Source organism: Myotis nattereri, assembly GCF_964212035.1.
Source record: "Myotis nattereri genome assembly, chromosome: 8".
Lineage (NCBI taxonomy): Eukaryota > Metazoa > Chordata > Mammalia > Chiroptera > Vespertilionidae > Myotis > Myotis nattereri.
The window spans coordinates 60,173,892-60,187,045 of record NC_138083.1 but is presented as its reverse complement, the minus strand read 5'-3'; the positions used below and the strand labels follow the sequence as shown (position 1 = coordinate 60,187,045).

General features: G+C 39.2%; 1 protein-coding gene across 1 annotated transcript in view; it reads left to right on the top strand.

Moving 5' to 3' along the window:
- Positions 1-13,154, top strand: part of L3MBTL4 (L3MBTL histone methyl-lysine binding protein 4) — a gene marked incomplete at both ends in the record, with an annotated part of 280,164 nt that overhangs the window by 198,046 nt on the left and 68,964 nt on the right. The window contains one exon of the mRNA XM_081096920.1: positions 4,597-4,667. Within this exon, the coding sequence (XP_080953046.1) occupies positions 4,597-4,667 (71 nt within the window). The remainder of the gene's footprint in view (positions 1-4,596; positions 4,668-13,154) is intronic.

Below are 13,154 nucleotides of genomic sequence, written 5' to 3'. Positions count from 1 at the left end.
AGCATCTTATAGGTCCTTGATTCATTTTGCTTTACTATAAATAAATTCACATATACAAATATACATACACAGAAGTATGCATACAGTATGTAGGTCCATGGGAAGCTTTTGCAGTCCTTATAATTTACCCCCGCCTGCACACCCACCTCAGGGCACACCATGCCCCATGACTAATTCTTCTCACTCCCTACCTTCCACATGATCATGCCTTTGCTGTGTCCCTCTCAGTACTTCCCTTAGTAAAATTTGTTTTGAGGTTTAGCTCAAATTCATCTTCTCCTGAGAGGTTTTTCTAATCTCTCCGACCTTTAAGCAGGAAATCCCCCTCCTATTTTGTGATCCCACAGTGATTCTTCATTTCTCCATTGTAGCCCTTTCTCAGTCTACTTCATGTGAGAGTTTGCAGCATGCACAGCTGCATCCTCTCTTAGATTATCAGTTTCTCGGCAGCAGGCACCATCTTGGTTGAATGCAACGCCTGCATGTAGGAAAAGCTCCAAAAATGTTGATTGGACTTGGACGATTTGTCTAAAAATAAAAGACAGTCAGAGCCCAATATTTGCCTTTCAAGTCCTACTATAACTAAATGCAGTTATCAAGGCAATTTTGGGGAAAGATAGTAGTGTAAAACAGTCCCATGTGGTGTGTACATTCTGGCCTAGGGACCTTTTCCTTTCCTTCTAGAATGGGTCAGAAATGTTTTCTGTACAGGGCAGATTAAGTATGTTAGACCCTGCTGGCAATAAGATCTCTGCTGCAGTTAGCAATTGAAAGCCTTTGTGGACAGTGAGTAAACGGATGAGCATGGCTGTGCTCTAGTCAAACTCCACTTACTAAACAGGCAGTGGCCAGGATCCTTCTGTGGGCTGTCGTTTGCCAACTCCTGCTCTAGAAGGTGTCTAGCTACAGTTAAACTGAATTAAATTCAAACTCTAGCTCTTCTTTTTGGACTCTTCTGCTTACTATGTGACTTTGGGCCAGCCACTTACTCTCTCTTCATTTTCAACACATAAACATAAGATCCATAGTACCTCCTACAGGTTAGGCCTCTGGTTCAGGGCCTGGCATTTGAACACAGAAATGGTAGCCACTAACTGCGGTAAAAAAAGAAGGAACTCCTACCATTCACAACAGCATGGATGGAGCTGGAGAGCATTATGCTAAGCGAAATAAGCCAGTCAGAGAAAGAAAAATATCACATGATCTCACTCGTTTGTGGAATATAATGAACAACATAAACTGATGAACAAAAACAGATCCAGAGACAGAGAAGCATTGATCAGACCATCAAACCTCAGAGAGAAGACCGGGCGGGGGCAGGGGGCGGGGGTGGTGAGGCGGAGGAGGTTAAGGGGGAGAGATCAACCAAAGGACTTGTATGCATGCATATAAGCCTAATCAATGGACACAGGCAGCAGGGGGGTGAGGGCATGAGTGGGGGTGGGGGTGGGGAGGCAATGGGGGCATAAGGACATATATTTAATACCTTAATAAAGAAAAAAATAAAAAATAAATTAAAAACTGGAGAAAAACAAGTAGTGGTAGCATAGAAAGAGTGTCAGAGAACATGCAGTTTCCTTTTTCAACTGAAAGTAGAAAAATCCTAAAGAAAAGGCAAGAGGAAAAGCAATGGATATCAGAGATTATTGGATGACGGTGGCAGGTCCCACAACAGAAGCAGTAATCCTCTAAGTCAGTGGTCAGCAAACTCATTAGTCAACAGAGCCATATATCAACAGTACAACGATTGAACTTTCTTTTGAGAGCCAAATTTTTTAAACTTAAACTATATAGGTAGGTACATTGTTATTAATTTAATTAGGGTACTCCTAAGGCTTAGGAAGAGCCACACTCAAGGGGCCAAAGAGACACAGTTTGCTGACCACGACTCTAAGTCATATACACTCCTTTATGAGAATGAGTCAGGACAGACAGACAAGTAGCTTGACTTGCTGCAGCAACGGCAGTACTCTTAGTAAAGATTTTGAAGATTGTTTAGAGTGCTTAGAGCTCTGATAACTATATAAAATGTACAAGCCAGGCTTCAAGAATTATTGGTGAAATGCTAATATGTGCAAATTGCAATGGTATTACCTTTTTAGCTAAAATACAAACAAATATGAATCTCTGGCACCTTACTAGCCTAATCATCTGCAAGCATAAAACTGGCGGTGTGCAATAGGCTCTTTTATGATCCAACACTTCAGTACCTTTCCCACCGCCATCAGGATGAGCGCAAACACTTGAGAACAGCATGCAGGGCTCTCCACAGCTTGGCTCCAGCTTATTCTTTCAGCCTCGCTTTTGATCTTCTCTTTCCTCGCACAGCACAGATGCTTCATCCAAGTAAGTTGATTAGCTTATTCCCGTCCCAGAACACTTCTCCCTCCCATCTTGCTTATGCCCATTCTATTCCAGTCTAATTCCCTAGACCTTTGCAAGCCCATCAGTCATCCACACTCCCACTCGTCAGGACCAGCCACTAGCTGAGTCCTCTGCGGAACAATCCGACTGGCCCAGTGCCAAGTAGCATCCTCACTCCAGCTGCCAGGGGCATTATTATTATTCTCTCTCCTTTTCTTTTGGGCCGCGTGTGACATCTCAAAGCCTTCTGCAAATGCTCAGTACACCCTAGTGGAAGATGTTGTGTACCCTGAAGGAAACTGGATTTGGAGTTTGAAGGCTTGAATTTATGTCCTGGCTCCACCATCATCTCACTGTGTGCCCCAGATGGGCAAGTGGTTTAATATCTCTGAGCCTCAGTTTCTTTATTAATAACAAGGGTCCTAACCTACCTGTGGAGTTTTTGTGAGAATGAAATGAGGTTCAATGACATCCAGAGTCCTTGGAAGTACCTCTCTCCCTCAGAAAATGTAACCGAATCTGAACTGTTCACAGGGTTTGCCTTAGTGTATCTCCCTAGTGATGTAATAATTTTGAAAGGAGACTATGACAAAACGTATTTATGATTAATTGTAGTACCTGCTATGTTTATAAAAAGCCACTCAATAAATTTAGTGTATTTATTTTTACATTATTTTTTAAAGCCCCATCAAATTTATGTAAGGCATCTGAGCTTCCCAGGAGAATCTTACTACTCTGCACCTACATTGTGCCTTCAGCATTCCATGTTGACTAGCTCTCTCCGCCAGATGCTCGCTGCTCACGTTCAGGCCCTCTTTCTATAATTTATATTCTTCCCTATAAGAATGCAAACAAACAAATCTTGGTGATATGTATAGAGAAAAATAATGAAATTGTACACATTGAATTAATGAAAATATTCCACACATTTTATGCATGTCCACGATGCATAAGAGTTTGCATACTTTTTTATAATATTTTTTTCACTTAATTGTTCAGAGCAGTTAGTGAAATTGTACTGTACCCATTTTGCAGATTGGGAAGCTGAGACCTTTAAAGTTTAAATGTGCACCCGAGTCACAAGCTTAGGACACGGGTGCTAAACCATGCAGCTAGGTTTTCCTACACTAAGGGTACTGGTCTCTGCATAGCACCAAAGGTGGCTAACTACCTGGAGTTAGTGTGCTCCACAGTAGCTATGTAGGGCCTCCTTTCAAGGTCCAAAAATAGGATTTCAGTATTTCAGTAGAAATTCTTTCTCAGTTTCTTGGTGTGTGTTTTTATGGGGGTGGGGGGGAACAGCCTTAATTGTTTTTAAAAAAACAAAACACCTCACTTATAAGTTGAATGTATTTCTACCATGACATACACGTTTATAGAACCTATAGATAAAATTACCTCAATTATTGTACAATTCACTTATCTTGTATGTAAGGTTTGAGTAACTGAATGAGATTCCTCATTTAAATCAGAAATTGAAACAGTGTTTGCATGCCTACTTCAAAGGCGTATTCCTGAGGATAAAATGAGAGAGCTGCTATCCAAGTGCAATTACAAAATACATTTGCAAAGCAAGTTATTATCACTTTCATTAAAATCACAAATATTACAGATGAATTGATCAACTACCTCAAGTTATGTCTACCTAAAATTAATTATTAGGTAATTAGCAACACTGAAAAAGTTTCATTTTACCTGGTAGAAACTACCACATTCATTACAAACTCTGAGCCTCAAATTTTTATAAAGTTCCATTCGAGTTACAAAATTAGTCCTTACAGCATACTGGAACATTTAAAAGTTAATTAATTCTCTGACATTCAGCAATATGGGCAAATTACTTTATACACTTATTCAGGCACAATGTATATAATCTTCTGATTAAAATAAGAGCTAGAATAATCAGTAGCAATTATTATTTGCCCACCTACTCTCCCTAGTAGCTCCTTCTCAGAATCTGAAGAGATTATTCTCCAGAGAGTTTTAAAAACATTTGGCAATAATGGAGGAGGGGAGACCTTTAAGTCTTCATGTCAAAGTTAGAGTTCCTTAACAAAAATGTATTTTTTAAATATTAAATTGAAAAAAATTCTGACAAAGTTTCTGTGGAGGAAAATACCTACTAGTTCTCTATTGCTTACCCTGGCTTCTATTTAAATGTGTGCTGCTGTCATGAGTTATTCCTACCTCACAGGATAATGAATCCAGGTTTTATTTCTGTTCTTTGTACAGACATGTACAGCAGGCAAAGTGTTTGAAAATCAAAGAAAAAGAAGATAATGACTTGGATAATCTCTTCAGAGGTAAAAACACTAGCAAAACCACAGAGTATAATTTTTGTTGTGAAGATGTCTTGCTTGTTTGGTTGGTTGGTTTTAACATTCCGCCAGGGAATGGTGGGGAGAACTGCCTGGAAGTCAAGAGTCTTGTGGTCTAGTCCCAACCGTATGAGTAATAATTTCTGTTATTCACTGCTCTGAATGTTAATTTTCTCATTTTTAAAGTGAAAGGACTAGACTGTGATTTCTTTGGTACTCACTCATGATAGGACAAATCTAAGCTTTTGGAAGTAAAAGTCTCAGTGGTAGAATATTTTTCTGCCATCTGCAGAGGGCATGGAGAGAAACCAGAAGTGCTCAGTGCACTTTTATAAGTTGGTGGAACCTGGAAATGTACCTCATTAGTAAGACAGGCAAGAATGTTATTGGGGGGAAAAGTTTAATTATTTAAATCTGAGTATAGGAAAAAGAACTACATGTTTTCATTTAATTATGTTTCTTGCCAATTAAGGTGAAATCTCATCTATAATTTTGAGGTTCTATTGTAGCAAGCTAAGGAATAAATTATCCCATGTTTGCATTAATTTAGTGCAATACTTTTCACTTGGTCAGATTGAAGCATGTGTAATTAATTAGTATCATGTCTTTAGCCATAGTACTTCCTTATGTTTGTATCTCCCAAAACATGGTTGGAGATCTGTTTATCTTTTAGAAAAATAGTGAGTTTTCTTCTGACTTGGCCAAAAATGCAACAAATTAGCCCAATTTGGTAGCACTGCACTTCATCTCCAATGCAATCACCTGTTCTACTTTTCTTAGAGAAACACAGTGTGCTTGGCAGTCATTGAACAAAAGGGCTGTGACTTCTATGAGCAGAGTTCACCTGCTCATTTCAGGGAGGACCCAAGCTCAGCTTATGGTTGGGAACTCAGCCCCAGAGGAGGGAGGAATCTTCTCGGAAAATGGAGGGCAGTGAAGTTACTCCGGTTTCCTTGTGCACCTACACATTTCTCCATAACCAGAGGGGTTTCTATGTGACATAACTGGTTCTGAACAGCGCTTTACAGAAAATAAAATAAATAATTGATACTTCAGAAACTGCCTCATACAAATGTTCTAATCTATTCTGTAAACATGTTTTGGAATGGCACATGGAGCCCTAAAAAAGTGTCAGTGTGTTAATTTATATTTTGACACTTTTGAAAACATCTCCACAGAGTAATTATGTATATGTTCCTGTTAAAACAGATACACAATTTTGTAGTTCACATAGTAAAAGTAGTAATGAGGAGCATCTTTGTAAAAATAGAAAAGATCACTAGCAAAATGCATTTGCATAATGGGAAAGATTTTTAATATGCACTTGTTCTTTTCTGCATCATTTATAACCTTATGCGTTTATTTATTCGTGCTTCCACTGTGTTCTTTAAACATTTTGATGTCCTCATGGTGAAGGTTTATGATCACAGATTTGGGGCAATAATGATATAGGAGGTACAGGAATGCACCCTGCCTGATGCAGAGCCCACAGCTAGCTACTGGGGTCCATAACCCTCTCTTGTTGAGAAAATGCGTTCTGGGATCCATTCTAGTCCATGAAAATGAACAGGACTTATTTAGCACCTGCTCTCTATTCTAGCCTTTTGTCACACAAACTGGTTCTTCCTTATAGTAGACTAATCCTCATTATTTTATAAGGTCATTTTCTCTGGTTCGTAGCTGCATGGGACAAAATAATGAGAATCTGTTACTGTTGTGATATTAAATTATTATTTAATATTTTTCTTTTATTAATTCTATAAATCTGAGCAGAATTTCTAAATCTTTGCCTTTGTTTTGTGTGTTTTTGTTTTTTGATCTGGCCATTGATTTGAATATATTTTTGTTGTTGTTATTATTGTTGCTGTTTTAAGGAAAATGGGCTAAAATTTGTTATCTATTTTTCCCATGAGGGAAAATAGTATAACTTTGATTTTTAGAGATTGTGTACACATGTGTACACAACATAGGTAGCTTATGTTTTTCATATATTGGGTATGTTTTCAATTTTTACTGGGAAACATCTTTATTATCTAAATAGTTTCATTCCGATATAATAAAAATGTTTTTTTAAATGCTACCCATTATTTTTAAGTATTTTAAAAATATACTTTGTGAGATTCAACATTTTTTTTTCTCATAACATATTCATGTTAAACTAGGTGACAGAAAGCTTTAATTAATCTATAAGTAAAACTAATCTAAAAAAGTGAAACTAGGTGACAGAAAGTTTTAATTAATCTGTATATACAAAAGCCTAAGCGACCGAACAACTGACCAACCAAATGACTGGTCAGCCAGTCACTATGACTCGGCACAGATCACCAGGGGGCAGACGCTCAATGCAAGAGCTGCCCCCTGGTTGTCAGTGCACTCCCACAGCCCACTTCCCGCAGCCAGCCAACCTCACGCGGTCCCTCCCGCTGGCCAACCGGCCCCAGTGACCCCAGTCGGGACTGCCAGCCAACCTCCCATGGCCCCTCCCCCCACTGGCCAACCTGTTCGGCTCGGATTGCCGGCCAGGCTGAGGGACCCCACCTGTGCATGAATTTGTGCACTGGGCCTCTAGTTTATAATATAAATTGGTTGAGAAAAACAATTATCTAAAAAGCCGTTTAGTAGTAAAATTAGCACAAGTAAGTTGGAGTGTGTCTAACTAGAGTTTTGCAGACAAGCTTATTGAGTGTCACGCCTAAGACATGGCAAATGGTAGTTATCCTTTGTGCCTTTTGTTAAGTAAATAGTGCATGAACAAGTGGTTGACATGGGTGACTATACCACACGACCCTTCTCTGGGATTGAGTTGGGTATCTGTGCACTGGCCTTTGGGGTTTTTACCTTTGCTTGATGAGTGTTCCACAGGGACCTGCACAGAATTTCCTTTGAACATAAGTTGAGTGAGGCTAATGAAAGTGCATTGACATTGCATGTAGAGGACCTGTTCACCTTTTGTCCCTGAGAGAACTCTAGAACTAGAGCAGCTAAGACTCAGCTACTTAGTACCACAGACAATATGCTGTCAAGGACACCATACTGTGCCACTCCAGGGGACACATTTGGAAGTGTGGAATGTTTAACTAGAAAAGTGTTTCTTTATTACTTCTGGTTATTTTTGGATGCAAATGTGTAACTAATTGCTAACTCCCTTAAAAATCCAAAAATTTCATAAAGCAAAAATGCAATTATAGATTTATTTTGGATATAATAGTTTACCTGTTTATTTTTTCTTCCAGTATACAATTATATTATATTGGAGATCTAGAGTTCATTTTATTTTTCTACTCGCTATAGCATATTATGATTACCTCTCTAAGTCAGTGTATATACAGTGCTAGATTCTTTTCTTTTAAGTGAAAATTGTAATCAAGTACACAAGAGGTCACACCCATTTAATCACCACTTGGGTCATGAAATAGAAGCTAACTCGAGTCCCACCTCATGCCATGCACTTTCCCGCTTCTGCCAGGAAACTCATTCTCCTGATTTCCGTCACTATCAGCTTTTACTTTGTCCTTGTTCTGAACACTTGATAAATGAAACCATACAGTATGTACCCTTTTGTGTCTGACTTCTTTTGCTAACATTATGCATGATCCATCCTAATCATGGTTTGCTTATTCTCATTATTGCATTTCCGGTATTGTTATCCCTCCTACTTTATACTTCTTTCTCAAGATTGCTGTGGCTATTTGGGGTCTTTCTTGGTTCCATATAAATTTTTGGAGTATTTTTTCTAGTATTTGTGAAATATGCCCCTGTTATTTCATAGGGATTGCATTGAGTCCATAGATTGCTTTGGGTAGCTTTTCTTTCTGAGAGTTAATTATTGGCTCTGTGCAGGCTTCTTCCAGACATTGTTTGTTCATGAGAATTATCACAGTTAAAAGCAGATTGTTGGTCATGATTCTGACATGGGAAGAGTTTGTAAGTCATCACTCCCATCCTCACAACAAAAAAATGCTGAACAAAATGAGCAACAACTCTTCTTGGATACATCAGAGAACTGAGGCCCTGCCCTCAAGGTAAACTGCTTTCCCAGGGGCATGCATCCCAGGGGAATGGCGGAGAGCTCTAGTTCCCTCTAGCCATGTGTCTTACACTGGGGAAGGAAGGAAAAAACGCCAAGAAACTCTTCTGAAGGTCACAGCCTCGAGACTCAGGCCCTTTAAAAACAAACTGCTTTTCATCATAAAACTCTAAAACACTCCCCTCACCAATACCTTGACCTCCACATCAGTAGGGCTCCAATATCATATTGAAAGAGAGGCAAGGCTCTATTTCAGAAGGAGTTTCTAAGGGCTTTCTTTAAGAAACCCCAACACAACAGGGGAAAGTAAGAGTACACTAGAGGAAACTGAAGCCCTGACAGCTGCAGGCATTATACATTTGTCAGAACTCCTAGAATATAACACAGAGCCAAATCCTACTGTCAACTATAGACTTCAGTTCATCATAATAATGTGTCAATATTGGTTTATAATTTGTGATAAATGAACCATAGTAATGCAAGATATTAGTAAGGGAAACTGTTGGGGAGGTTGGGGAGTAGAGTGAGGGGATATGTGGGAACCCTTCACACTATCTGCTCAAATCTTCTATAAACCTAAAACTGCCCTAAAAAATAAAACAGTAATTTTTTAAAGCATCTTTGTAGTGACTCAGCAGTATTTGGTATGGTAATGTGGGCCATGTAGAGGGACAGGGACAAACTGGAGTTCTTGGGAAGATGAAGGAAATTATTTACATTGGGCTAAAAGATGAGTCTAAGGGCAGGAACTTGATACCCACAGTTAACTCAAGGAGGATATTCTGACAATTAAGCAAGAGGAGACTGATGACATAATGAGAGTTCATAATGAATATCCTCAGTTGTAGTCTAGAATAATGTGAACAGCTATGCTAACATCTGTACTGCTGTAAGACAACCAAGTGACGTGCCGGTTCTTATTAATGATAGAGATGGCATCTATTCATACAATACTGTCGTGCAGGCACTCGGCTATTTTCTTTAGGTATCAGTTAAAATATTAATAATAAGAGTTTTTAAGGTAGAATGGAATATAATAAATATTTCTCGTTAAACAAAAAAAGGAACAGGGAACTGTATATCAAGTTAGAGACCAGCTGCAGTTAGGGGTGTCGAGTTATAAATTGTGGAGATTTGAGGTTTGAATGACTAGTGTGTTTCCCTGCCAGATGCTCTGAAACACCTACACCCCCAGGCCTGCTGGGAGCTGCCTCACAGAGCACACAGGCTCTGGGCGCGAGGAGAGTTCTTGGGATGAGGGTGGGGTCTGGCTGCCTCCCATGGCCTTTTTAGGGTATCGTGAGTGTTGTTTTCAGCCTAGTGTTTAATCTCTTCTATATTTTCTTCCCCAAAATTCTCTTTGACCTTCTTTTAACATACACTCTTTTTCTGCAAGTACCAGAGAACATGGAAGTGAGAAAGCCAGTTTTCTTGGAATCAAGGCATAGATTATAGTTTATGGACTTTGCAGAATTGTAAGCGTTGTAGACAAAATATTTTGAAAATTCAATTGTGGAGAAAAGTAATAATGCAAAAATACAAAAGTCTGAATAAAAATAAATCTGCTTTAATGAGTAGATACTTATTTTTAGTTATGAGGCTGAGGGACTGACAGCTCTGAACACTATATGCAGCAGCACCAAGCCCTGGTGCAGTGTGGGCAGCCACACCATCCGCTTCCTCACAGTATTCCAAAAATAACCCTCTCGACCTGGAACCTGCCTCTGACACATCCTCCTGCCCACAGTGACCCTGCCTCTGGCTGTCTCAGAATGCAGCATTACCCAAAAAATCACTGCAGTCCACACCCATTGCTGGTCCCTTCAGCGTTGTCACGGCATAGTGACCAGACACCAGCGCAGCTGCGGGTCCTCAGCCTGCTCACAGTTCAGAGCTGTGGGAGAGTGGACAACCCAGATGCAAGCAGAGAAGCATCTTTGTTCAGGAATAGAATTGCAGCTTTGGGTTCCAGCACTGCACAGTATTCATTCCCCAGGACCAAAACAGGATGCCTAGATTCTTAGATTCTAGGGTCATCATCCCAAGGAATGTCCTAGGAAATTCTAGTAATTTCAGCTTCTTCCCAGTGTCAGATCTGAGGGATGCAAACATTTCCTTTCTTAGTTCTATGAACTCGTAAGAACTGTGTGGGTGTAGGAGGGTGGAGGGCACCTCAAAGTAAAGCAATTCTCTCCTTTATACATTTCTCCCAGGGTGTTGCCAGGCCTCTCTTCCATGTCTCTGACTCTAGCAGAGAACCTCTACCTCTAGAATGTATCCAGGACCAAAGGGAGGGAGCCCTGCTTCTCTCCACAGGTCAGGGGTGTGAGGCACCTTTTTGCCTTGATGATAGGTACCGAGGACTTGGAAAAACACAAAAAAATGCCCTGATACTCAGTCTCCTTGGAGAGAACATGCCTATTTTATGAGAAAAGTTTTTTGAACTTGGGATTTATACTCCATAAGGGTATAGTCAATGCAGAAGAGCTCAGGGGTTGTTCTAAAGCAGTGGTTCTAAACCTTGGCTGCACATTAGAATAACCTGGGAATCTTTTTAAAATCCTGATTTCTGGGCCTCATCCTCCAGAAATTCTGTTTCTTTGTTATGGGGTGAGGCCACAACATTAGTACCAAAGAAACATAATTTCCAGAGGATGAGGCCCAGAAATCAGGATTTTAAAAAGATTCCCAGGTGATTCTAATGTACAGCCAAGGTTGAGAACCACTGTTCTAAAGGATCCAGCAAAAGGGTTGGGTAGGAGTGCAGGTTCAAAGGATTGGAATGATTGATACCCACAACAGTGAGTGAGGCAGTGGATTTTGCTTTCTTAAAAGGCCTGTAGCCAAAGATTGCCTGGGTTTCTCTACCCAGACAGCACTGCTATTTTGACATTCCATTATTGCAGAGAGAGGCTTTTAAATAGTAATATCAAACACTTTATGTCTAAATAATTAGGATTTGATGTCTTAAATATATGTAAATTATTCTTTGCTATATCATTGTACAGTTGTCCTGTTAGATTTCTGAACTAAAATTATTTGGACTTAAAAATCATTACTGGGAGGTAGAAAATGAGAGTTGTTGCTGACCCTGGTTCACGGGTTGTGTGTTTAAAAGTTATGTTTATTTATTATATAAGTTGGGAGACCCAGAAATTTTCTTCTCTTCATAAATTAAAGGAGTAGCTATTAAAGTGAGTAATTTTACATCAATAAGGGGCATAATATAATTCAGCATCATATGAAAATATACATGAAATATATTTAGTATATTCATTGGGTATTGGATTGACTGACTCTGAGTACATTGCATCTCTTCTTGTTGCCATAGTTACCACTGCCTTGTGGGGGCACATCGAGTATCATTTTTGTTGTAGACTTTATTTATTAACAAGACATGAGTTTCTTCTATTATTTACATGGTTTTCCCTCACTCATGTTTTTGTTATACATTTCTTCTTTGATTTATTTTTCCTTTTAAAATAATTTTAGATGATGCCATTTTTCCTTCAAATTTTGACTGCCAGTGATTTTGATATGCAGAAAATCAGATTATAAAATAACTATGAGGCAATAAATAATAAAATAACAACTATTTAAGGAAATTATAAACTAAACTAAAAAAAAAAAAAAAAAAACACAGGGAAGAGTCCTGAGTTATTCTAGATGTAGCCACTCTGATGATACTTTTTTCTTTTACTTGCCTTTAGAAAAATGAGGCTTTAAAGAAATCTCCAGTGGTGGTAGGTTTTCATTCACATACTTTGCCTAGCTTTTATTCTGTAACTTTGAAAAGGACATTGTTTTTAAAAAACATTTCTTAGCAATAGCCCCAAATACTGCCTGTTTTATTAATATGCTCCCTATGATAGTGATAATGATAACACTTTCTATGTTATAAAGCAGATTTATATTTATTGGCCCAATTTCCCTGCAAATGATTGTGGTTAGCATTTCCTTGTTGAGGTGATTGAGTTGCAGGATAGGTCCAAGGTCACACAGCTGTTACAGCTTAGAGATACGGCTTAGATTTTCCTCGAAAATTCAAAACTCTTCCCCTTTAAAACACTGTTTGGTCATGATATACTCACGGAGCTGTGGTTTAGTTGCGGTACCATTTGAAGGAGAGCTGACCACAAACTCGCTGCCTGATGGGGCTCAGCCATTTAGACTGGGAGATGGAGACCATTTCTCTACTTCTAAAAGTGGTAGTTGAGTGGATCAAAGGAGAGAATTAATATGAAAGAGCATTTTAAAAGCACATATAGGAGGGTATGACCAATACACAAACATTTCTCTATAAATTCATCAGAGATAGATTAATACACCTGAAATTTAACCTCCTGCCTGGGTGGGGTGCCTCAGCACCACTGGGCCCATGGTAGTGGGGGTGCTTGGGATGCTGTGTGACTTGCTTTCTCTCTGACCACTGCTGAGTTCTCATT